General features: G+C 36.1%; 1 protein-coding gene and 1 pseudogene across 3 annotated transcripts in view; one reads left to right on the top strand and one right to left on the bottom strand.

The window, feature by feature from the left end:
- The first annotated feature begins 219 nt into the window (after positions 1-219).
- LOC144315122 (prohibitin-2 pseudogene) lies at positions 220-1,404 on the top strand (annotated as a pseudogene).
- A 12,653-nt stretch (positions 1,405-14,057) lies between these two features.
- Positions 14,058-25,975, bottom strand: part of ROCK1 (Rho associated coiled-coil containing protein kinase 1) — a 138,793-nt gene continuing 126,875 nt past the window's right edge. For 2 of the 3 annotated variants that reach the window (XM_077900211.1, XM_077900210.1), the window contains exons 28-33: positions 22,801-22,871; positions 22,518-22,606; positions 18,325-18,403; positions 17,904-18,165; positions 16,937-17,144; positions 14,058-15,618 (exon numbers count right to left, since the gene is read on the bottom strand). In XM_077900211.1, coding sequence (XP_077756337.1) covers positions 15,612-15,618; positions 16,937-17,144; positions 17,904-18,165; positions 18,325-18,403; positions 22,518-22,606; positions 22,801-22,871 — 716 coding nt within the window. In that variant the 3' untranslated portion in view covers positions 14,058-15,611. The remainder of the gene's footprint in view (positions 15,619-16,936; positions 17,145-17,903; positions 18,166-18,324; positions 18,404-22,517; positions 22,607-22,800; positions 22,872-25,975) is intronic. The other variant, XM_077900212.1, reaches the window with a different exon arrangement.

Consider the following 25,975-nt stretch of genomic DNA (forward strand, 5'->3'; position numbering starts at 1 on the left):
ATATTATGGTTTTTGAGCTTCATGCATCTGGATGTCTATTTCCCTCCCTATATTTGAAGAGTTTCCAATGTTATTTCTTAATTTAAAAAAATATATATATTTTATTTAGCTTTCTCTCGCGAGCTCCTGGGGCCCCGGACCCTCGTGGGAAGGGTGCAATCTCTAAACTGGAGTGGGGTCGAGGTAGGCCGGCGCCCGCTTCTGACCTCTGGTCTGCCGGCCTCAGGATCCGACATGGCCCAGAACCTGAAGGACTTCGCGGGACGGCTGCCCTCCGGGCCCCGGGGCATGGGCACGGCGCTGAAGCTGCTGCTGGGGGTCGGTGTTCACCGTGGAAGGGATCGGGGGCGTGCAGCAGGACACCACACTGGCCGAGGGCCTTCGCTTCAGGATCCCTGGTTCCAGTACCCCATCATCTATGACATTCGGGCCAGACCGCGAAAAATCTCCTCCCCCACAGGCTCCAAAGACCTGCAGATGGTGAACACCTCCCTGCGAGGGCTCTCTCGACCCAGTGCTACGGAGCTTCCCGGTATGGATCAGCGCCGAGCGCGGGACTACAGGGGCGAGTGCGCCGTCCATGGCCACGAGGTGCTGAAAAGCGTGGCGGCCAAGTTCAGTGCCTCGGCCCTGATCACCCGGAGGGCCCAGGTATCCTTGTGGACCGGGGGAGCTGACGGAGACGCCCAGAGACTTCAGCCTCAGCCTGGAGGACGTGGCCATCACAGAGCTGGGCTTTAGCCGAGAATACACAGCTGCTGTGGAAGCCAAACAAGTGGCCCAGCAGGAGGCCCAGCGAGCCCAGTTTTTGGTAGAAAAAAGCAAAGCAGGAGCGACGGCAGAAGACTGTGCAGGCCGAGGGTGAGGCCGAGGCCGCCAGAACGCTTGGAGAAGCCTGAGCAAGAACCCTGGCTGCCTCAAACTGTGCAAGATCCGGGCAGCCCAGAACGCCTCTAAGACGATCGCTACATCACAGAACCGTATTTATCTCACCGCTGACAACCTCGTCTTGAACCTACAGGATGAAAGTTTTACCCGGGGCCGTGACAGCCTCATCAAGAGTAAGAAGTGAGCCTGGTGACCAGGAATCCGGCTCCCAGAGAAGTGGACGTTTCTTCCCTAGTGTCTGAGGAGCCAGCTTGAGGTCCAGCATACCCCTGTCCCACCCCCAGTATCATGTGATGGCCCTTCCTGCATCTTTCCTCCCAGCTCTTGGATGAACAAAGCCTGACCCGTTCCCCGCCCCCCCCCACCCGGGAATGATTTTGCTCCTCCCTGTGTTGGCCAGAGGTGTTGGGGACACTGTGATTTCTGAGTGATTTCCTACAGTGTTGGTTCCTCCCTCCAGGTCGGGAGGCAATAACCACCATCCCAGGAATTCTCAATAAATTTTTATTACTTAAACGGAAAAAAATATATTTTATTTATTCATGAGAGACACAGAGACAGAGGCAGAGACATAGGCAGAGGGAGAAGCGGGCTCCCTACAGGGAGCCTGATATGGGACTCCATCCCAGGACCCCAGATCATGACCATCTGAAGGCTAATGCCCAACCAACCACTGAGCCAGCCAAGTGTTCCCAACATTATTTCTTTAAATAAGCTTCCTATTCCTACCTCTTTCTCCGATTCTTCTGGGATTCCCATATGCATGTATTGTTTTCCTTGATGGTAGGTCTTAAGTCTTCGAGCCTTTTTTCATTTTATTCATTCTTTTTTTTTTCTTTTTGCCCCTATGGCTGGATACTTTAAAATGATGTCTTAAAAAAATAAATAAAAATAAATGAATAAAATGATCTGTCTTTGAGTTTACTGATCCTTCTGCTTGAATCTGCTTTTAGAGCTCTCTGTTACATTTTTTTTAAAGGTTTTATTTATTCATTTGAGAGAGAGAGAGCACACACAGAAGTGGAGGGGAGAGGCAGAGGGAGAATGAGAAGCAGTCTCCCTACTGACCAGGGAGCCCGATGTGGGACTCGATCCCAGGCCCCCAAGGTCATGACTGAAACTGAAGGCAGACACTTAACCATCTGAGCCACCTAGGTGCCTCTCTCTGTTACATTTTTCATTTCATTTATTGTATTTGTCAGCTCTAGAATTTCAGTTTGGTTTTTATTTTATGGCTTCTCTTTGTTGAGTTACTCATTTTGTGTATTGCTTTCCTGGTTTCATTCAGTTGTCTGTGTTCTTTTGCAGTTCATTGAATTTCTTTAAGATTATTATTTTTAATTCTTTGTCAGGCAATTCATAGGCCTCCATTTCTTTGGGGTTAGTTTCTCATAATTTATTTTCTGCCTTTAGTTGTGTTGTTTCCCTAATTTTCATGTTCCTTATAGCCTTACATTAATGTCTGTGCATTTGAAGAAGGAGTCATCTCTTCCAGGCTTTATTGACTAGCTTTCAGAAGAAACTAGAGATTCGGGGTTTCTCAGAATTTTTATGTATACACCTGCTCCACTCCTCTCACTCTTTTCTAGCATGGAAGTCTTCAGATTATGTGCTTTCTCTCTACCCTACAGTGTTGTGCCAAGTGCTGAAAGTTAACCACTCCTTTTCCTAAGAGCAGTACACTGAGATGCTGTGATGATGGGCACAAGCTCCACTGCTCTTCCTTCCCAAAGGAGCAATCTTAGGGTTGTGCACCTTCTCCCAATCTCACAGAGTCAAGCCAACTACTGAGGTCCTAAATGGCTGAGATCCACTAGGCATCAGTTAGTTAGAGCATGTGGGGCTGCCATCTGCAGGGGCACGGGGCACCAGCCACTGAGGTCTGTGGGCTCATCTGGTCCCCTGTGGGTCATTGACCCAAGACTTAGAGCCCTCATTCCTTTTCTTTGTTCTCAGCTGCCCCCAGATTATTCCACTATATCTATTCCTTCAGCATTCTTAGTGAAGTGAAACAGAAGCAAGCCTCTTGAGCAGTGCTGCAAAAGACTGGGGAAGCTGGATGCTCACATCCTTCTGTTTCCCCTGTGAGAGAAATCAGGCGCCAAAAGCACCAAAGGTGCTTCAGTGCTCATCTCTCTCAGTGCTGAGCCATCCCAGCTTGGGGGAGGGGTGACAAAGGTTAAATTGAAAGTGTTCTTACCACAATGCAGCTGCTCTTGGATGTTGTGCTCCATTGGGATGCTGGAAATTCTCAACTAGACTCCAGAGGTCTCATAAGGATACTTTTGTCAATGAATATTGGTTAAATTGGTGTTTGTCAGATTATGAAGGCTGGGTTCTCCTATTCCACCATCTTGACGATGGAATTCCACCATATGATGATGTCATATATATATGACATATATATATATATTTAAAATATTAATACTACCAAAATAAATTTCACCCCAAAACAATTATTTTCCCACTTCTCGAAAGTGCTGGATATTACGATTAAAAAGCATAAACTTAATGGGGATAAATGGTTATGTTTGTTTTAATTTATAGTTTATTAGCCAATTGTATATTTAAGTGAATTTTCTTTTCTTTTTGTTTAAGATTTTATTTATTTATTCATGGGAGACACACACACACAGAGAGAGGCAGAGACACAGGCAGAGGGAGAAGCAGGCTCCATGCAGGGAGCCCGATGTGGGACTCGATCCATGGTCTCCAGGATCACACCCTGGGCTGAAGGCGGCACTAAACCACTGAGCCACCCAGGGATCCCCTTATTTAAGTGAATTTTCTATTAATCACCTTTAGCTTATTTTTCTATAGAATCTTTCTTCCTCCCCCACCCCCCATCTTTTTTTCCTTCCTTTTGTTTTTTAAACTGTTGATTGGCAGGATTTTTAGAATTTTAATCTTCTTTTTTCAAATATTTTCTCCAGTGTTATTTATAGTTTAATATTGTCTTGGGAGTCTTTGACCATATAGACCTTTTACATTTTCGTATATCAAGTCTGCTAAATGTTACATTTTTGGCAACATTGAAAATTCAGATGGTTTCAAACACTACACAGATAACACAACTACTCCAGGCAAGGGCAGGATGAACTGGAAAGTATATGCCCTATCAAAAATGGGTCAGGCAATTGCTTCTGTGTATGATTTATATCCAGTGTCACCAAACTTACTCTTGACAAAGAATTACTGGAAATCAGGTTTTAATGAAAATATTCCAATTTAAAAATTAGCAACTAAACAAAGTTTAAAAACATTGTATGAGTCTAACGAAACAATTATGAAGGCTGAATATTACCAAGTTCTTTTGTTTTTATGATTTTCCAGTTGATTGTTTTGGACATTTTTGGTAAACTATCATAAGATTAGCAAATACAGGTTTACATTTACCTTTCAGTATTTATAATACTTATTTCTTTTTCTTATCTGTTGTATTTGTTAGGATCCTCAGAATCAGGTTCAATAGTAGGAATCCTAGTCTTGTTTTGGAGTCTAATTGTTCCTTGTTAATTGTGTCTTTTTAAGCCGACTCACCACATTTATTGGTAAATAGGAATTATTATGTAAATAATTTGTAAAAATGATATGTTTAAGATGATAGTTATTGATATGATAGCATATGGCTTTAACTTTTTGAGCATTTGTGGTGCAAGTGTGGATAATTTAACAAACTAATTAATGAAACATGTGAACCAATGAGAAGTATAATTTTAAGTATATGATTATGAAAATGTTCCAATTTTTCAATTATATCAAATGCAATTTCTCAAAAGCCTGGATGGATATTTATGCTACTAAGAAGAGATTTTAACATCTAGTTTAACAATGTTATTTTTGCAGAAATATATTTTCTGCTTAGAAAACAAAAAAATAAAAGAATAAAAGAAAATAAAAAGAAAATAAATAGTGAAGCTGACTTAAAACTACAAGGGGTTTCAACATTGATTTACATAAATAAAATGTTTAAATTTGGGAGACAAGTGTTATTATAGAAAGTTCTAATATAAAAATATAAAGCCATTTATATAAATGTAAAAGCCACATATACAACAATTTTGTACATATATGTGGATATATGCATATTCAGTAAAGGACTTGGATATGAATGAAAAGAATACACATCCAATTAATAGCAGTTACTGCTTTTGTGGGGTAAAGGAAGAAAATTGGAAGCGGAAGAAGGATCAAAAAAGATCTCTGACTAAATGTTTTCTTTTGAGAGCAATTTGAAGTAAATAAAACATTTGCTGATTCTGGATGGTATACATAAAAATACATTTTGTATTTTTTGTAGATTTAAAAATATCAATATCATGAATATAATGAGCCAAATAAATGGGCCTTTAGATAGTAGTGTTTAATGAAGTATAATTACATGGATAATTAGAATAAAATTTGGTAGAAATGCCTAGGTGACTCAGCGGTTGACCATCTGCCCTCAGCTTAAGTCCGATCCAGGGTCTGGGGATCGAGTCCCACATTGGGCTTCTTGTAAATAGACTGCTTCTCCTTATGCCTGTGTCTCTGCCTCTCTCTGTGTCTCTCATGAGTAAATAAATACAATCTTTAAAAAATTTGGTATGCAGGGCAGCCCAGGTGGTGCAGCGGTTTAGCGCTGCCTGCAGCCCAGGGCATGATCGTGGAGACCCGGGGTCGAGTCCCACTCGGGCTCTCTCTATGGTGCCTGCTTCTCTCTCGGCCTGTGTCTCTGCCTCTCTCTCTCTCTCTCTCTATGAATAAATGAATAAAATCTTTTAAAAAATTAGTATGCAGACATAGAAATTCTTATCAAAGAAATAGCAGTATAGAAGTTAGCTGTAGGGGCATGTGGGTGGCTCAGGCGGTTAGTGTCTGCCTTCAGTTCAGGTCATGATCTCAGAGTCCTGAGATCAGGCTCCCTGCTCAGCAAGGAGTCTGCTTTTCTCTCTCCCTTTGCCCTTCGCCTGGCTCGTGCTTTCTCTCAAATAAAATAAATAAATAAATAAATAAATAAATAAATAAATAAATAAATAAACAAACAAATAAATAAATATAAAATCTTTTAAAAAAGAAGTCTGTAGTTGACAGAATATATGATGCAAAAAGCAAACATGTTTCTTACTATTTTGAAATAATAAAAATGTACAATATAAATGCATCCAATTGAACAATGTCTACAGGAGTTTTAGCAAATAAAGTTCCTCTCAAATGACATATCATCAAGGAGAAATAATACCTGGGGCTCTTAAAGCTCATAATTCATTTAATATTTTCACAAAGTAGGGATCCCTGGGTGGCACAGTGGTTTAGCGCCTGCCTTTGGCCCAGGGCGCGATCCTGGAGACCCGGGATCAAATCCCACGTCGGGCTCCCAGTGCATGGAGCCTGCTTCTCCCTCTGCCTATGTCTCTGCCTCTCTCTCTCTCTCTCTGTGTGACTATCATAAATAAATAAAAATTAAAAAAAAAAAGAAAAAAGAAATACCTGTCCTCCCACAAGATCCTCAGTGGGAAGATTCATTGTTTAAAAAAAAATTTTTTTTCACAAAGTATATTCCATCAACTAGAGACATTCAGTCCAGTAAAAAAAAGAAAAAAATCTATTATTTTATTTGCAGTATTTTACATTTGACAAAGTATTCCTTTATATTTATATCTTGGCCTACTATACATATGTGATTTCATACTGTAAAACTTAGGAAATCAATTAACATGTTTTCCATGCCATGAGAGTGAAATCCAATAGCTTTTCCTCCCTAAAAAAATGTTACAATATGTGAAATATACTAAAATCTAGTAAGGGAAGAATAGGGATTTAATTCATTACTGATTTCTTTCAAGGCTGAGTTAACGTTCATAACCCAGATGGAAAACTGAGACCGGTAGCTGTGTGCTCCTGAACAGAGTATCAAACATTTTACATTGTTTCTTTATAAATTAGGGATGGTAATACCTACTTCACAGAGTTGTAGTGAGAATAAGTTACTTTTTATAAAGCTCAAAGTCATGTTTTGAATTTGAAACACTGATAGTTTCAAGATCTTGAGGTATCTCTGGCAGTAATGAGTACAATAGAGGAATTATTTTTTTCTTTTCCTCTGGTGTGTTATACATTTGGCCTCATATTTTAAATTCATCATCTCTGTTGTCATTAACTGACTTATTTTGAATGAAAATTGGGTCTGAGTGGAGTTAGCAAATGTGTTGGACATATAGTAGGATTTATATCACACAGAATTAATGACACCTTGACAAGGAACAATGAGGAGCATATCTAAGAACCATCATTCAGCCAAAAAAGGAGGATCTAAAAATATTCCCTTTTACCCAGATGCACCAATATTACATTTTTGCTATTAGTTAAGTTGTAGACTTTCTTAAAGAATTAAGTAAACGATTCCATGGTGACAGTGATGCAGACAAATGAACCACTGTATTTAATTTAATGGCCAAATTTCCCTGTACAGTAACTTTGGTAAACTTGCAGGGACTATATTTATAGAATTAATCAACAAGAGCTCTATTCAAGAGCTTTGAATTATACCATCTATTTCTAAACATTGTCATTTTCTCTCCTCGTATCTCCAACATCTCAAAATACTTTTGGGAAAGAAGATGGCTCAGGAAATAATGTCATGTTTTAGTTCTCACATGACAATTCATAACATTTCTAATGAAGTACAATTAACATTCGAGGTTATATTAGTTTCAGGTGTAAGCATATAGTATATTCAACAATTCTATACATTACTTAGTGTTCATCATACGTGTGGTCATCCCCTGTCATCACATAACATTATTACATTATTATTGACTATATTGGCTACACTGTACTTTTCATCTCGGTGATTTACTTTTACAACAGGAAGTTTATACCTCTTAATTCCCTTTATTTAGTTCACCCATCCCTTCATCCACTTACCCTCCAGCAACCACCAGTTTGTTCTATTTAGAGTCTACTTTTTTGTTGTTTATTTTTTAGATTCCACATATTAAGTGAAATCATACGGTATTTGTCTTTAACTTATTTCACTTAGCATGATACCTTTCAGGTCCATCTATGTTGTTCCAAATGGCAAGATTTTATTCCTTTTTATGGCCAAGTAATATTTCATCACACACACACAATCTTTTTTTTTTTGTATATCTTTTTATTGGAGTTCCATTTACCAACATATAGCATAACACCCAGTGCTCATCCCGTCAAGTGCCCCCCACAGTGCCCACCACCCAGTCACAACCCCCCGCCCACCTTCCCTTCCACTACCCCTTGTTCGTTTCCCAGAGTTAGGAGTCTCTCATTTCTGTCTCCCTCTGATATTTCCCACTCATTATTCTCCTTTCTCCTATAATCCCTTTCACTATTTTTTATATTCCCCGAATGAATGAGACTATATGTTTGTCCTTCTCCGATCGACTTACTTCTCTCAGCATAATACCCTCCAGTTCCATCCACGTTGAAGCAGATGGTGGGTATTTGTCATTTCTAATGGCTGAGTAATATTCCACTGTATACATATACCACACCTTCTTTATCCATTCATCTCTCGATGGACACCGAGGCTCCTTCCGCAGTTGGACATTGCTGCTGTAAGCATTGGGGTGCAGGTGTCTCGGCTTTTCACTGCATCTGTATATTTGGGGTAAATACCCAGTAGTGCAATTGCTGGTTTGTAGAGTAGCTCTATTTTTTTTTTAAGATTTTATTTATTTATTCATAAGAAACACACACAAAGAGAGAGGCAGAGACACAGGCAGAGGGAGAAGCAGGCTCCGCGCAGGGAGCCTGATGTGGGACTCAATCCCGGGTCCCCAGGATCATGCCTTCGGTTGAAGGCAGTGCTAAACCGCTGAGCCACGGGCGCTGCCCTAGAGTAGCTCTATTTTTAACTCTTTGAGGAAATTTCACAGTTTCCTGGAGTGGCTGTACCAGTTCACATTCTCACCAACAGTGCAAGAGGGTTCCCCTTTCTCCTAATCCTTTCCAACATTTGTTGTTTCTTGTCTTGTTAATTTTCCACATTCTCACTGGTGTGAGGTGGTATCTCATTGTGCTTTTGATTTGTATTTCTCTGATGACAAGAGATGCAGAACATTTTCTCATGTGCTTGTTGGCCATCTCTATGTCTTCCTCTGTGAGATTTCTGTTCATGTCTTTTGCCCATTTTATGATTGGATTGTGTTTCTTTGCTGTTGAGTTTAATAAGTTCTTTATAGATCTTGGATACTAGCCCTTTATTTGATAGGTCACTTGCAAATATCTTCTCCCATTCTGTAGGTTGTCTTTTAGTTTTGTTGACTGTATCCTTTGCTGTGCAGAAGCTTTTTATCTTGATGAAGTCCCAATAGTTCATTTTTGCTTTTGTTTCCCTTGCCTTCATGGATGTATCTTGCAAGAAGTTGCTGTGGCCGAGTTCAAAGAGTGTTGCCTGTGTATTCATCTAGGATTTTAATGGATTCTTGTCTCACATTTAGATCTTTCATCCATTTTGAGTTTATCTTTGTGTCTGGTGTAAGACAATGGTCTAATTTCATTCTTCTGCACGTGGCTGTCCAATTTTCCCAGCACCATTTATTGAAGAGACTGTCCTTTTTCCAGTGGATAGTCTTTCCTGCTTTGTCGAATATTAGTTGACCATAGGTCCCATTTCTGGATTCTCTATTCTGTTCCATTGATCTATGTGTCTGTTTTTGTGCCAGTACCGCACTGTCTTGATCACAGCTTTGTAGTACAACTTGAAATCTGGCATTGTGATGTCCCCGGCTCTGGTTTTCTTTTTCAATATTTCCCTGGCTATTCAAGGTCTTTTCTGATTCCACACAAATCTTATGATTATTTGTTCCAACTCTCTGAAGAAAGTCCATGGTATTTTTTTTTTTATAATTTTTATTTATTTATGATGGTCACACAGAGAGAGGAGAGAGGCTGAGACACAGGCAGAGAGAGAAGCAGGCTCCATGCACCGGGAGCCCGACGTGGGATTCGATCCTGGGTCTCCAGGATCGTGCCCTGGGCCAAAGGCAGGCACCAAACCGCTGTGCCACCCAGGGATCCCAAGTCCATGGTATTTTGATAGGGATTCCACTGAATGACACACAATCTTCTTTATCCATTCATCTATGGATGGACACTTGGGTTTCTTCCATATCTATCTTGATTATTGTAAATAATGCTGCAATAAACAGGGTGAAATTTATCTTTTTGGATTTTTTTTTCCTTCCTTTTGTGTAAATACCCAGTAGTGATGTTACTGGATCATATGGCAATTCCATTTTTAATTTTTTTGAGGAACTCCTGTACTGTTTTCCACAGTAGCTGAATCCATTTAGATTCCCACCAACAGTGTATAAGAGTTCCTTTTTCTCTACATTCTCACCAATACTTTTTTTGTCCTTTTAATTCTAGCCATTTGACAGGTGTAAGATGATGTCTCATTGTGGTTTTGATTTGCATTTCCTTGATATGTATCTGCTGGCCCTCTGCATAAATGTCTATTCAGGTCCTCTGTCTATTTTTTGACTGTTTTTTGGTGGTGTTGTGTAAGTTCTTTATATTTTTTGGATATTAACCCCTTATTGGATATATTATTTGCAAATATCTACTCTCATTCAGTGGTTGCCTTTTCATTTGTTAATGGTTTCCTTTGCTGTGCAAAAGCTTTTTCTTTTGGTGTAATCTCAACAATTAATTTTTGCTTTGTTTCCTTTGCTTGAAGAGAAATATTCATAAATATACTGCTAAGACCAATGTAAAAAAAAAAAAAAAAAAAGAAAAAAAAGAAAAGAAATATTGCCTAACTTTTCTTCTAAGATTTTTTATGGTTTAAGGTCTCACGTTTAAGTCTTGAATCCATTCGAGTTTATTTTGTGTGTGGGTATGGTATAACTAAGTGGTCCAGTTTCACTCTTTGTTGAAGAGACTGTTCTTTCTCCATTGACCATATAAGCATGGCTTCATTTCAGGGTGCTCTATCCTGTTTCATTAATCTATGTGCTGATTGTTGAGCCAATGCCATATTGTTTTGATTACTAACTTTGTATTATCTTGAAATCTGGAACTTCAGCTCTGTTCCTCCTCAATATTTCTTTGGCTATTTGGGGGCCTCTGTGGTTCTATACAAATTTTAGTATTATTTGTTCTAGTTCTGTAAAAAATTGTTGGCATTTTGATAGGGATTGCTTTAAATCTGTAGATAGCTTTACAAAGTATAGAAATTTTAAAAATATTAATCCTCCCAATCCATAAGCATAGCATATCCTTCCATTTGTTTTGTGCCATCAATTTCTTTCAATTCTTTATAGTTTCAGAGTATAGGTCTTTCCCTTCCTTGGTTAAGTTTATCCAACAATTCATTAACATCTATTCAGAGGAGATATTTAATTTTTTGTGCTTCAGGCTTTCTGTATGTTAAGTAGAATTATTGTTAGTCTATCTTTACCTCACAAAATTCCAAGTTATATATATTCTGAAGATAATCACTAGGAATGGGGGGTTGGGATGGAGTTTAGGAAGGACAGACATCAACTGTTAACCATATACATTTTTGTGTTTCTTTATTGCAATATAATTAACACTAAGAGATTTGGGATAAAATATACCTAAAACATTCAGTGCAGCTTTATACACACATATTATTCAACCAGAAATTGATTTGTGCGGTAAACATAAAAAACAATTGTGATTAAGATTTCTAGTGGATTAAAAAGAAAAATCTCATTAGATAGGTTATCAGAATATGACCATTTATTTTAGTAATCTTATGTGAAAATATTTGATGTTAATAATTAAACTTATTTAAGTCTTTAATTTCTCTGGTTTATACATACGTGTCTTATATGTCTTTATACATCTTTCAAGTGGATTTTTATTGTAAATATCATTAAAATTTTTTCACTAATTGTTGCTAGTATATAGAAAACTTATTTTTGTGTATTTATCTTGTATCTAGTGGTCTTTCAACATTCACTTAAATCATTTTTAGACTTCTACATATGAAATTATGACATTTGCAAATATGTCCCCTTTATTTCTGTGCAGTAACTTAACATGTTTACAGATTGGAAGATAAAATTTTAAAGACGTTAATTCTCCCCAAACTGAATGCAGTCCTGATTAAAATCCTGGCAGGGTCTTTATTTATTTATTGTGACATATTTTTAAAACTTTTGGCATCGACTGGATATCCATTTGGAGGAAAAAAGCAAAAAACAAAGCCCTTGATTTGAACTTAACACACACAATTCCAGTTAGATGACAGAATTTAATGCAAAAGTTAAAACAACAGGCTTCAAGAAGCTGATACAGGATAATCACCTTCTATAACCCTGGGGAATAGGCAGAGGTTTCTTAACGGAACACAAAAAGCACTAACTGTAAAGGACAATATCAATAAACTCGACTTAACTAAGAACTTTTGTTCACTAAGTGATATCACAGTTTTAAAGAAAGTGTAGTAGACAGTATATACCAGTCAATTAATTTTTAAAAAGACATTATCTTTAACCAAATAGCTGCTAGTAGTTGTGTTTCATTCTCAACAGGAAGCATTGTGGAAGTGTCACGAATTGAAAATTAAGAACTGGAAGCTCAAATCAGCAACCCAGTAAGAACCAACACATTAATATGTGATTACTAAATTTGGTTATTATAGAATTTCTAATGATATGAAAACTTATGAGAACATATTTTATCAAGCAAAGTTTGATTGCCATGTTTGGATTATTTTTTAAAGATTTTATTTATTTATTCATGAGAGACACAGAGAGGCAGAAACAGGCAGAGGGAGAAACAGGCTCCTCACGGGGAGTCTGATACGGAACTTGATCCCAGGACCCCGGGGATCATGGCCTGAGCTGAAGGCAGACGCTCAACTACTGACCCACCCATGCATCCCTTCTAAAAAATGTTTAAATGGCGTGTAGACAGGTTATTTTAAGCTGAAAGTTCATATAATGACAAGTGACCCACAGTTTTCAGCCTATAAATAAGACAGTGGCTGTTTTCTTTCTAGCCTGGAGTTCTGAGTCTCAGCTCAAGCTTGAGGTGTGGCCAATGGGCACACTTGATTTTGAACTTCTCAGTGTCTCTTCCTGTAGTAAAGTGGACAGAAAAATGAAAGTACATTTCCCAGGTTTCCTTGCAGCTAGAGTTCTGGATGTGATTTAGTTTGGGACAAGCAGATGTACACATAGAAGGCGTGAGATGATGCAAATTTTTCCTGGGCAGTGTTGACAGAGATTCCAGTATCCAGACACAAGGCTCCTAAGTGGCAAGAGGAATGGTAGAAAGCATCCAACTTGGTATGGGTTGTAGGAGGCATAGCAAAAAACTGTAGAGAACCAGCAGTAGTGTGCCATCCTGATCATGGCACTTTGCTGGTCCTTGCCATGTTGGTATACTTTGGGATTGAGTGGTTTTCTATACTTAGAAGCAGCATTCTTGGCTGCCCTGGTTCTACAATGTGGCATTTAGAGTTATTCCTCAAATCTCTGTCAGTTCTCAATAGTTTCACACTTGGGTGTTTTTTTTTTTTTTTTTTTTTTTTAAGTCCTCTCCTTCTTAAACTAATTAGAATTAATTCTGTTCTCTGCACTTTACTTAACCTTACAGAGCCATGTTACAGTACAGAGTCTGATACAATATAGCAAGCAGCATGAGTGTCACAGTGCTGTCAGTTCTCCTTGCCCTCCAAAGAGATGTAGATGCCGAGTGGCCCAGGGGAGTGCTGAACATGCAGTGGATTTGCACTACACCTGAGGAAGCTGAAGTTAGGGTATCTGAATCTTTCATAAGGAGCACAGGCAAATCTGCCAAATTTTGCTCTAGAGGGAGACGTTAACATTTATTATACTGGACAGTAAACAACCTGCCTTTCTTGTGAGGCAGACATGACACTGTCCAAGACTGTTCACTATACAAATCTCTTTAGTAAAGATAGTCTAGAGCTAAGGCTGTCAGAGCCACTGCTCGTATGAGATGGAGAAATGCAAGAGATCCACAGAGGGTTGTTTCCCAACAGACATTAGTCAGCTTTTTTTCAACTGTAGCCCTTAGTTTTAGAGCCCAAACCAGATTTTCTTTTAAAAATTCACTTTAGTCATGGAATTTAACAAACATTTGTATACAGTCAGGGACTAATTTATAACATGGTTTCTATTCATTTCAGCAATGAGAAACACCAGTCATTATTAAAGGTATCCATCCATAAATTACTTTTATTTCTCATTAAATGAGCACAGAGTCATTAGCATATTAATAACAGATATGTTTATTATTACATATCCATCAGTGCGGCTTTCAATACCACTTGAAACATGCATATCATCCTAGAGACAAATCAGTTTTCCAGTGCTTCTTATTTGATACACATTACTGCAAAGCCATTATAAATTACTGAGGAGGTATTTGGTTAAAAAAATAAACAATAAATCATACTGCCCATATGAATCAACTCTTGTTATTGGACAAGAGTTTAACAGTATTTATCTGGTAATTCCTATGTTAACTGGAAAACATCACAGACGTATTGCCATAATTTTCTTTTATATTGATGTAACCTACATATTTCGCAGAATTTTATAAAGTCATTCATTATTGTAGCAGGTAGTTTAATGCAAAGATTGTGCTCAATTTATGAAAGTCCAGCAAACCTCTACATATTTTAAATTAAACCAATTATCAATGAAAAACCCACTGACATATAATTTTTTGAAAATATGTTCTTTTGAAATTTCTGTATTTAGTCATGGCAGTAAAATAATTCTTTCAAATTAAGGCACTAAAAGGGCAATGCAACTCCCATCGAAAGTGTTCTAAGAATAATTTACATTTCAAACAGTGCATACATTTCTTATATGTTTGTTAACTTAATGTCTTTATCACTTAAAACCACAAAGAAATACATTATACAATTACAGAAATGATGTACCCCACAAAATGCTTTTAAAACTTGGTTCTTTTGTACAGTTAGTTCCTAACATCTCTAGTAGTAAAATAATTCAATATGGCTTGGCAAAAATGCATAGATTAAATGTAATTTTTTTTTGCCTTCTCCCATTCCCCAATCTATAAACGTGCTGAAACACATACAGTATTTTGTAAAGCATAATGTAAAATATTTATTCTCATAAGTCCGCCACGGGCAATCAAAAGTGAGGCTTTTAAATTCTACAGTGAGGGCACTGAAGTCAAGTGATGTCACTGCTTTCTTAAAATAGTTTTGTATAGTCTTGCAAGAGCACAAAGACTGAAGTCATTTAAAAGAATTTCAGTTGTCTCATTTTGAGATATTTTCTTTACTCCTTCCATGAGCTGATCTTCATAGTGATGGCCATTCCACTTGAAAGTGAAAGTCCCTTCCTCTCACTCATATGAGGAAAACTGTGTTCTATCATGATTGACAGGCGTTTTCTTAGAAATTCAAAAAGGCAGCACCTTTTTAAAAAAATATATCTACCTAAGCTTTCCCCAAATTGTACTTGCATTACATAGTAATAATTAATCTAATCTACCTGTAGGCAAACCCGCAATTTAAAACAAAAAAAAAAAAAACAAAAAAACCCTCAGTGTGTTTTTGTGCCAAAGCAAGGACAGAATAACAGCAATCTTAACCCTGAAGCCTGTGATATTTGTGTCAAAGGAACAGCCTGTCTGCTCTGCATTGTTAAAGAAGCCTGGTTTATCAGGTAGCATTCCACACGATTCCAAAAGGCATTACCACAAGGCGTTAAATCACACTGTTAACTGCTGGGGGAGAGAGGAGCAGAAAAAAAATTAACTTCAGAAATAACTCAGTTTAAAAATACAAGAAACAAAATTGCAGGGTAAATATACATTATCTTTGTATGCGATTAACAAATACACACAATTTGGAAAACAGGAAAAGGAAAAATATATTTAGCGTTATTTTCTTCTTGCTTCTACTCTATTTCAAACACATGGTGTTCATTTTTTTTGTTGTTGTTTTTTACAAAGCTATCATTCAATTTTAAATAATTCTGGATATAGTTTTATCTTATACAGGAGAGAAGTGATCCAGGATTTTACAGAAATAAGGAGTGAAGTGGTAATATACTGGAGTAGTATGACAGCTGAAGAATACAGAAACTGTAATGCTTATTAGTCATTTCAAAGAATTAGAATTGGTTATTGATAATATGGAGTAAAGAAATGGGATGAATTAAAAATGGTTTTAAGTCTGCTTGGGGGACTCGAGTGACATTAACAGAGAGGCAAATCAAGGTTAGGTCTTACTTTTAGATTAAAACATTCCTTTTAGTGTAGGCATTACACTCCAGGAAAGTTGGGTATTTGGTATAGGAGAAAAACTGAGACTTTAGAATTGGATAAAAAAATAAAAATAAAAAATAAATAGGAGGGACGCCCATGTAGCTCAGCAGTTGAGCATCTGCCTTCAGCCTAGGGTGTGATCCTGGAGTCCCGGGATTGAGTCCCACGTTGGGCTCCCTGCATGCAGCCTGCTTCTCCCTCTGCCTATGTCTCTGCCTCTCTCTCTGTGTCTCTCATGAATACATAAATAAAATCTTAAAAAAAAAAAAAAGGTTTCAGCCCTGACTATGCCACTAGCTTGCTGTAGGATCTTGTCTAAGTGGCTTAACTCCTCTAGATCTCATTTATTCGTGTACAAAATGAGAATGAGTATCATAACCTCGCTTCATGAAAGGGTTTAATTATGTCCTGTAATTGCTTATTATAGCATACAAATATTTTTGAAAAAATTCTATCAAAATCTGTTAAAAAAAAAAAGAGGGAGATACTTAACTAGGAAGTTTATTTGCAACATCATTATCAATGATAACACCAAATAATTTTGATTAAAAAAAATCTATGCCAACATAGTTAAATTTAAAGAAAAGATGAGCAAAGTTTTATATGAATCTATTTAACTTCAAACAGGAATCAAACTAATTTGTGAAGTCATTTCAAGTCATATTGCTTAGTTACAAATGATGTCCTCTATAGGGAAATAATTAGATTTTAGATTTTAATAGATATTAACCAATCGCTTTCACATTGTCAAAAGGTTAACAATTGCAATTCTTACCTAGTTTTTCCAGATGTATTTTTGACCACCTTTCGGAAAGACTGATTTGCAGTAGATCTTGTAGAAAGCGTTCGAGGCGATGCACGAACAAAACCAGATGGTGGATTCTTAGGGATCTTCTTTACCAAATGTGTTACCCATTTTTTTTGTTCATCCTGAGAACATGCTAACAGCAGCATATCTCTTGCTGATGTTACATCGTAACTTACTATGTTAAAAAAAAAAAGACACAAAGTCATACACAATCATTTAAAATGGCCCTCCTGAAGCATAATTTATAAGTTCTTAAAATTTTAAAATATTTACTATGCTTTTTTTTTTTTTAAGATTTACTATGCTTAATTAAGCTTGGAAAATATCTCTTTCTCCTTAATTAAGGCTGAAAATTTAAAAAGAAAACAGAAGCTATTAAGAAAAATAAAGTTAAAACAAATACAAAAAAATGCAGGAGTGAAACAAGTTAATGTATTTTTAGAACATAAGTTTCTTATCTTAAAATAGCTATTGCCTATATTCTTTCTATCAGGCTACATCTACTAAAACTAGAAGACATTTTGCCTATTATCCAGTATATTGGTCTAGGCAGTGAAAAACACACAAAAAGAAAAAAGGAAGTAAAAATTCAAGGACGAATAATGCAGTGGAACTCACCTATAGTCCTTCTCTCCAATTTAATTTCTTAGAGGTACGTTTTTACAAAGGATTAATTCTCTTTAAAAACATTATTTCAAAGCTAAATCTGTAACTGTAAAAATGACAGCTACATGTTGCTCCATCAGTGCTAAAATATAACTGTTTATAATCTCTTCAAATTGGTGTAGAAAATGCTACATTTGAAGAAGTTATTTATTTATTTATTTATTTATTTATTTATTTATTTATTTTTTCTTTTTTTTTTTGAAGTTATTTAAATGGGGCTTAGTTTTCTAACTTTTTATAAATTGCAAAAATAATTTTTATGCCTTACCTTTACATGGAGAAATTAAATCCTCTTTCTTATCTAAGTGATCTCTGTGGCACTTAACATGGCATCTTCGACATTCTAGGGCAGGAGGTGGCTTAAAAACATGCCAGAGAGGTTTGGCACAGGCCTCACAGTTGGCAGGGAAGTGGTAGAGTGTAGGAATGAACTCATGGCCTTTGTGGTTTTGAAAATTAGTCTTTTCAGCTTGTTGTACTGGTTCCATCTCTACATCTTTTCTACATTCACCTTCATTTGCATATAGTATCTATATTCAGGAATGGTAAAAGGAAGATTTTAAAAAGTCTTAATTTGTACATATAATCTTCAAATGTATAAAAAGCATTGGTGTGCTTGCATTAACTTCACAAAATGCACTTAGTATTTAAATAAAAGATCTTTTAAAATTGGAATTTAAGGTCTTTACCTGGAATATTTTAGGAATTTCTTCAGTTTCAGCTCTGTAAACATCTCCTTGGGTTACAGGTCGAACATGAAACAATTTACTAAAATGAAAATATATATAAGCTGTTATAAAAACTTATTTAAAGTAAAAGACATTTCATTAAAAAGGACATACAGATTGCAAATAAAAACATGATAAGATGTTCAACATCATTAGTCATTAGGGAAATGCAAATTAAAATCAAAGTATCGGGCAGCCTGGGTGGCTCAGTGGTCTAGTGCCGCCTTCAGCCCAGGGTGTGATCCTGGAGACCCGGGATCGAGTCCCACATCAGGCTCTCTGCATGGAGACTGCTTCTCCCTATCCCTGTGTCTCTGCCTCTCTCTCTCTCTCTCTCTCTGTGTGTGTCTCTAATGAATAAATGAATAAAATCTTAAAAAAAAAAAAAAAAAGAGTAGCATGACAGGTCCCTGTGATGGAACTATAGTCTGTATTTGGTGGTGATCATATGAATCCATACATGTGATAAAGGCATACAGACTGGAAAGAAGTACATGATTATATTTGTAGGAAAGTCCTGTGGAAGCCACCAAAAAACACAATAAAACTAGTAAGTAAACAGCAAGATTAGAGGATTCAAGATCGATATATGAAAATGAACAATACTGGCAAAACCAGATATCTATGTGGAAAAACATACACATACACATTCAAAACTAACCTCAACTGCAACCTCTTACCAAACACAAAAGTAAATCTGGAAATTAAGCTTAACTTAAATGTAAAGCCTAGGACAATAAAGCTCCTAAAAGAAGGTAGGCAAAATTTCTTAGACTACAAAAGGTTGTAATTCTTTTAAAAAATTGATAAATTGGCTTCCATTAATAGACACCATAAAGAAAATGAATAGGCAAGCCACAGATTAGGAAATACTTGCACTACATATTTTTGACACAGAACTCATGTCAGTCTATTTATAATAGCCCCAAAACTTATGTCAGTCTATTTATAAAGCAACCCAAATGTTCATCAACAGAAGGGATAAACAAATTGAGACATATTAATCCAATGGAATATTACTCAGCAATAAATCGAACAGACAATTGATACACACAGCAAAACACTAGGCTGGGTGAAAGATGCCAGGAAAAAAAAGAATATATACTGTAATAATTACATCTATATGAAGTTCTAGAATAGGCAAGACTCCATAATAAAATTCTGATGACCTTTTCCCCCTCCTGAAAAGAGTATAAGTGGGCTTTCTAGGGTGATCGAAACATAGGTGTTTATAATTGTCATAAGTCAGTGAATACAACACTTAAGATGTATGCATTTATTATATAAAAATTATGCCTCAAAAAAATAAAAATAAAAATTATGCCTCAATAAAAAAGATAAAACAACCAGCTTTCATCAATCTGAAAGTACTGAACTTTTTTTCGAAAGTTGAAAGATGAGGTCTTTAATATTGGTGTTTATGTATTATTCCAAATTTTCACAGCTAATGCTTCTTTAAAACATTAGGAAATCAAGATAGTATGCAATTGGCACAAAAACAGACATATAGATCAACAGAACAGCATAGAGAGCCCAGAAATAAACCCATGTGTTTATGATCAATTAATCCATGACAAAGGAGGCAAGAAAACAAAACAGGAAAAAGTCTCTTCAACAAATGATGCTGGGAAAACTGGATAGCTACATGTAGAAGAATGAGACTGGACCACTGGTTTACACTATACACAAAAATAAACTCAAAATGGATGAAAGACCTAAATGTGAGACCTGAAACCATAAAACTTCTAGAAGAAAACACAGGTAGTAATCTCTCTTACATAAGCCATGCAAACATTTCTCTAGATAGGTCTCCTCTGGCATGGGAAAGTAAAGCAAAATTAAACTATTGGGACGGACTACACTACAAAAAAGCTTTTTACACAGCAAAAGAAACCATAAACAAAATGGCAACCCACTGAATGGGAGAATATATTTGCAAATGATATAAGCAATAAGGAGTTAATAGAAAAAATATATAAAGAACTTATAAAATTCAACACCAGCCTCCCCAATAATCCAATTAAAAATAGGCAGAGGACGGGTGCCTGTATGGCTCAGATAGTTAAGCATCTGCCTTCTGCTCAGGTCATGATCCCAGGATTCTGGGATGAAGCCCTGCACTGGATTCCCTGCTCAGCTGGCAGCCTGCTTCTCTCTCTCTCTCTCTCTCTCTCTCCCTCTACTTGTCCCTGCCACTCGTGCTCACTTTTTCTCTTACTTGCTCTGTCTCTCAAATAAATAAGTAAAATTAAAAAAAAAAAAAAAAGGCAGAGGACATAATAGATACTTTTCCAAAGAAGACATACGGATGGCACAAATGAGAAGACATTAAACATCAGTAATCACCAGGAAAATGCAAATCAAAACAACGATGAGATATCACCTTATACTGTCAGAATGGCTAGAATTAAAAATATAAAAGATAACAAATGTTGGCAAGGATGTAGAGAAAAAAGAACCCTCATGCACTGTTGGGGGTAATGCAAGCTGGTGCCACTATGGAAAACAGTATGGAGGTTTTTCAAAATATTAAAAATAGAATTACCATATGATCCAGTAATTGATTCCACTATAGGATTTTTACCCAAAGAATATGAAAACACTAATTTGAAGGGATATATGCACCCCTGTGTTTACTGCAGCATTATATATAATAGCCAAGATAGGAAAGTAACACAAGTATATAACCATAAAGCGAATAGAATATTATTCAGCCATAAAAAATGAAATCTTGCCACTTGCAATAACATAGATGGAGCTAGACAGTATAATACTAAATGAAATAAATCCGCCAGAAAAAGACAAATACTGAATGATTTCACTCACGTGGAATTTAAAAAACAAATGAACAAAGAAGAGACAAACAAAAAGCACCAGACTCTTAAAAACAGAGAAAAAACTGATGGTTACCAGAGGGGAGGTGGGTGAGGGGATGGGGGAAATAGTTGAAGGGGATTAGGATTACACTTCTTTTTTTTTTTTTTTTTTAAGATTTTATTTATTTATTCACGAGACACACAAAGAGACAAAGAGAGAGAGAGGCAGAGACACAGGCAGAGGGAGAAGCAGGCTCCAGGCAGGGAGCCCGATGTGGGACTTGATCCCAGGTCTCCAGGATCATGGCCTGGGTTGAAGGTGGTGCTAAACTGCTGAGTCACCGGGGCTGCCCAGGATTACACTTCTTGTGATGAGCACTGAGTAATGTACGGAATTTCTGACTTATTATACTGTACACCTGAAACTAATATAACACTGTACGTTAATTATACTTGAAAAAAGAAAAAAGCTGGGAAATAAAATTTCAGTACTCTCTGGTAGTTGCTTAATTCTTTTTACACTCTAGCTATTATGGACTTCATAAATGTTTAATTCCAAAGGAATGGCAATTCTTCATTGTATGTTTATATTTTTCATGAATAGCACCCACCATATATCATTTTGAATTTATACTTTGTTGCATGTTTTACCTTTTCTACTACTACCTGTGAGCTCCTTAAATATGGAACCATCTTACTTATCCTTGTACAATCTTTAGCACTATGATGATACAGTCTGCAGTGCTAACGAAATAGTTTAAGAATGAATACAAAGGAAAAACCCTAAGCTTATTAAAGGTCTCTGTGACCTAATATTAAAAACAAAAGATATATTCACATTTCCTTAACAGTGACTGCATAATCATATACATACAGTACTTTTGGAGATGCTCTCAAAACCTAACACCAAAAACAAACAAACAAAAAACAAACCTAACACCAAAAAACACTTGAAATAAAAAATCTGTCTTTAGAATACATGAATCAGCTATGCAAAAATTTCCCTCCTGCATTTGGCTGAAGATTTAACATAAAGTTTTAAAACTTGTAAGAAAAGTAGGTAACGTCATTTAAATAACAAAATATAAACTCTAAGTCTAGGGGCACCTGGGTGGCTCAGTCAGTTAAGTGTCTGCCTTGGGCTCAGGTCACATCAGCCCACATTGGACTCCCTGCTCAGCAGGGAGTCTGCTTCTCCCTCTGCCCCTCCTCTTGCTCATGTTCTCTCTAATAAGCAAATAAAATCTTAAAAAAAAAAACCCTAAATTGTAAGTCTAAAAATAATTATCATAAAGTTAATATTTAACTGATTTGAATTTTCAACCAAAGGCAACTTACTCTATGTCCAATACCATGGATGGATTGGATTGTTCCTTATCTTGTTCATCATTATAGAACAAAATTTTTTTGCTGCTTACCACAACATACTGAAATGAGAAAGAAAGGGGAAGACATATAAGAGCGATATTGGCTTAAAATGATAAGCACAATACTTGCCATTTATGTCTAAAGTATATTGTACTGCATCTAAGATTAATGTTAATAATAGAGCAATTAATACAAGTTCTATGCTTTAAAAGTAAAATATACAACAGATTAGAAAAAAAGAGGCATATAATACCTGTTTCTTCCAGCCATATCGTTTGATATTTCCTCTATTTGGTATTGAAAGCCAACCTTCAATTCTTGACTCTAGGAGAAAAAGAACATACAGTATTCAGTCTCATTGTAACAAGAGGAACAACTATTACAGGTTGTCTGACAGCATGCAGCAACAGGCATTTGAACACAGCTAAATGAATAAGTGCTACAATTTGCTCTTCCATGCTTCAATCACACAAATCAACTTTAATGGCCATACAAATATTGCAGAAAAAAATTCCAAGCCAATTTCCCATAAAATTAACATTTAGTGCTCAATTATAAAAGTATGAAGTAAAACAATACCCTCAAGAGCCAGGCAAGACTGGAATGGATTGCAGCTTAAATGGGATATGATACAGAAGACTTTAAATATCATTTAACACTCATAAAATATTTAGCAAAAAAAAAAAAAATGCAGCAAGTGGAACAAATCAGAGCGATGATTTACACAAGAAAGAGCAAGCAAAAGTATAGAGAAGGGTCCTATTACTCACAGAAGATAAGAATAGAAGATAAATAAATAAGGAATGCAGGCAGAATCAACTAGATATAAAGAATAAGAGACAAGCATTTTATTTGTTTTCTCAGCACAATATTCTGATAAACTTTTTGGTAAAACACCTATAATAATTTCAATAAAGTTAATCCAAATCTGGTTGGGGGGGTTACTTAATTCTAGAGTTAAATCCAATTGTAATTCTTATCAAACTAAAGAGGTATAAATGAAGTCTTTTAAGTATGTTACACCAGAATTTAAAAAACAGCAAAAGAACATAAAATTGAGTTGGTCAGCTGCTAATATTTTAACAAGTTTGTGAATACCAGAAATTCCTTAATGAATTCAATCAAGGCATTTCAAAATAAATAGTTACTTTTTAAAAATAATTAATGTTTATTAGAAATATCTGGAGAAAAAAGGATTCTGTTAGAAATGATTATTTTACATCAAGTTAGAGATAAGAGCATTTAATTGTTTTCTCTATCTCATATTTGAAACACAAAAAAAACAGAAAACTAGCCAATTTTCAAGTATAATGCTCAAATCATGACCTTAATGGGAATATATAATGCCCTTCTCCACATAACTTAAAGACTGTTAAACATCTGCCTTAGAGTCATCATAATTATAGGTAACATTTACTGAACATTTATGGTTTGATATGTGCTTTCCAAGTAATATCTCACATCTAACCTATGTATTATCCCATGAATATATGAGATTATATTTCTATGAATACAGGACAGGATAGCTTTTACTATCATTCTCCGTTTGCAAATGAAGACACCAAGGCTTAGAAGGTAAACTGACTTGCTCAAAGGTATATATCAGTATTTGTCAAACCTGTAGTTTACCCTGGCAGGCTAATTTCTGAGCTTGTGTTCCTAGAACACAATGCTACTCTATCCTTTAACTAAAAAGCCTTGCAGCTAATTGAATTGGAAGTAATATTTGTCTTGTTCCAACTTCTTCCATGCACCTAACGTCCTTTGCTTTTATTATTTCCCTTCATCTAAATTGTAGTTGTTAAGGTGGAGAAAATAATGGTAACCTCAGCGTAAAATGATCTTCCTCTTCTCTTAACTCTTTTCTTAGTGCTCTTATTTAGTTTAGCAATAATTATTTTTTCTCCTTAGGTAATGCCTTGAAGTTTTTAAAGATCAGGACCATATCCTAACACTATTTTTATATGCCCCAAGACATCTGACATACAGAGTAGGTACGTACTTGACAAAAAACTGATTATTTTGCAATTCTATTTTTTTCCACATTAGCCAGTTAAAGTCATCCTCTGTAAATAATGGTTATGATTTAAAAATCAAAGGGCAGTTTCATATTAAATAACATGCAGAAGGTTCCTAATCACTCACAAACACTCTATCTTACGAAAGCAACAAGTTACTGCTAGGAAAGTTTCCCTTTAGTGCACCCCAAATTGCAGCTCTTACTCCTCCATTTAATACCAGTAATTCCTCACAGAAAAGATGTGAAAGTCATTGAAATCTTGACATTTATATAAAACTGTGTATGCCCAAATACTACTATCCCCCAGTTATTTCTCTATGAGAATAAATGCCAAAAGTATTAATGCTTCATGGTTCTAGGTTTGGATTAACCTACCAGTGTTCTCTTTAATATATTTTCAATGACTGTTGTGTTTTGACTTTATCTGTCATTTCAGTTTTCCTAGAGAAGTTTTGTACGTCAAAGACATTTTATGACTCAAATAAGCCTAATTTTATATTTGCTCTTAAATGAAGAAATTTGGAACTTGAAAAAAGGTGTTCAGGATATGTAAGTCTGCCAATTTAAAACAATGGTGTTACAGGAGAGAATTTTAGTTTTTCCTGGTGAACTCCCTTCAGAGAAACAGATGAACTAAAGCTTAGGGATAAATTAAAAAATATATACTAACCTATTTCCTTTACTTAGGAAATACTTTATTTTCCTTTACTTCCTGTCTTAGAAACAAGGTAACATACTATTTTTTACACATGTATACCTCCTTTAAAACCATGACCTACATGGCAATCTGAAAGTTTTAAATTTCATCTTCTGTACTACAAACACAGAAATCAGCTCCAGATAAACAAATGTTGAGGACTTCTAACTCTAGATTACCATAAATAATATGGTACACAAAAATGTACAAAGTACAAAACAACTTGGCTCCAGCTCTTACGGGTTTTTAGAGTGATTTTAACTTACCAAAAAAATGTAGGTATGTATCTCATTACAATATCAACAATTGATTCCTTTACCCAAATAAGAGACATAGAGATTAACTATATATATATAAGTCAATATCCAATACAGCCAGTTTACACATCAAAGCTAACTGCTGAAGACTACCGAAGTTTACTTGGGTAAACATACACTGCTTAAGAAACAGAGCTAAGGGGATCTAAGGGGATCCCTGGGTGGCGCAGCGGTTTGGCGCCTGCCTTTGGCTCAGGGCGTGATCCTGGAGACCCGGGATCGAATCCCACATCGGGCTCCTGGTGCATGGAGCCTGCTTCTCCCTCTGCCTGTGTCTCTGCCTCTCTCTCTCTCTCTGTGACTATCATAAATAAATAAAAATTAAAAAAAAAATAAAATAAAAATAAAAAAAGAAACAGAGCTAAGGAACCATCCAAAAATTTTTTTATTCAGG

Source organism: Canis aureus, chromosome 6 (assembly GCF_053574225.1).
Source record: "Canis aureus isolate CA01 chromosome 6, VMU_Caureus_v.1.0, whole genome shotgun sequence".
NCBI classification, from domain to species: Eukaryota; Metazoa; Chordata; class Mammalia; order Carnivora; family Canidae; genus Canis; species Canis aureus.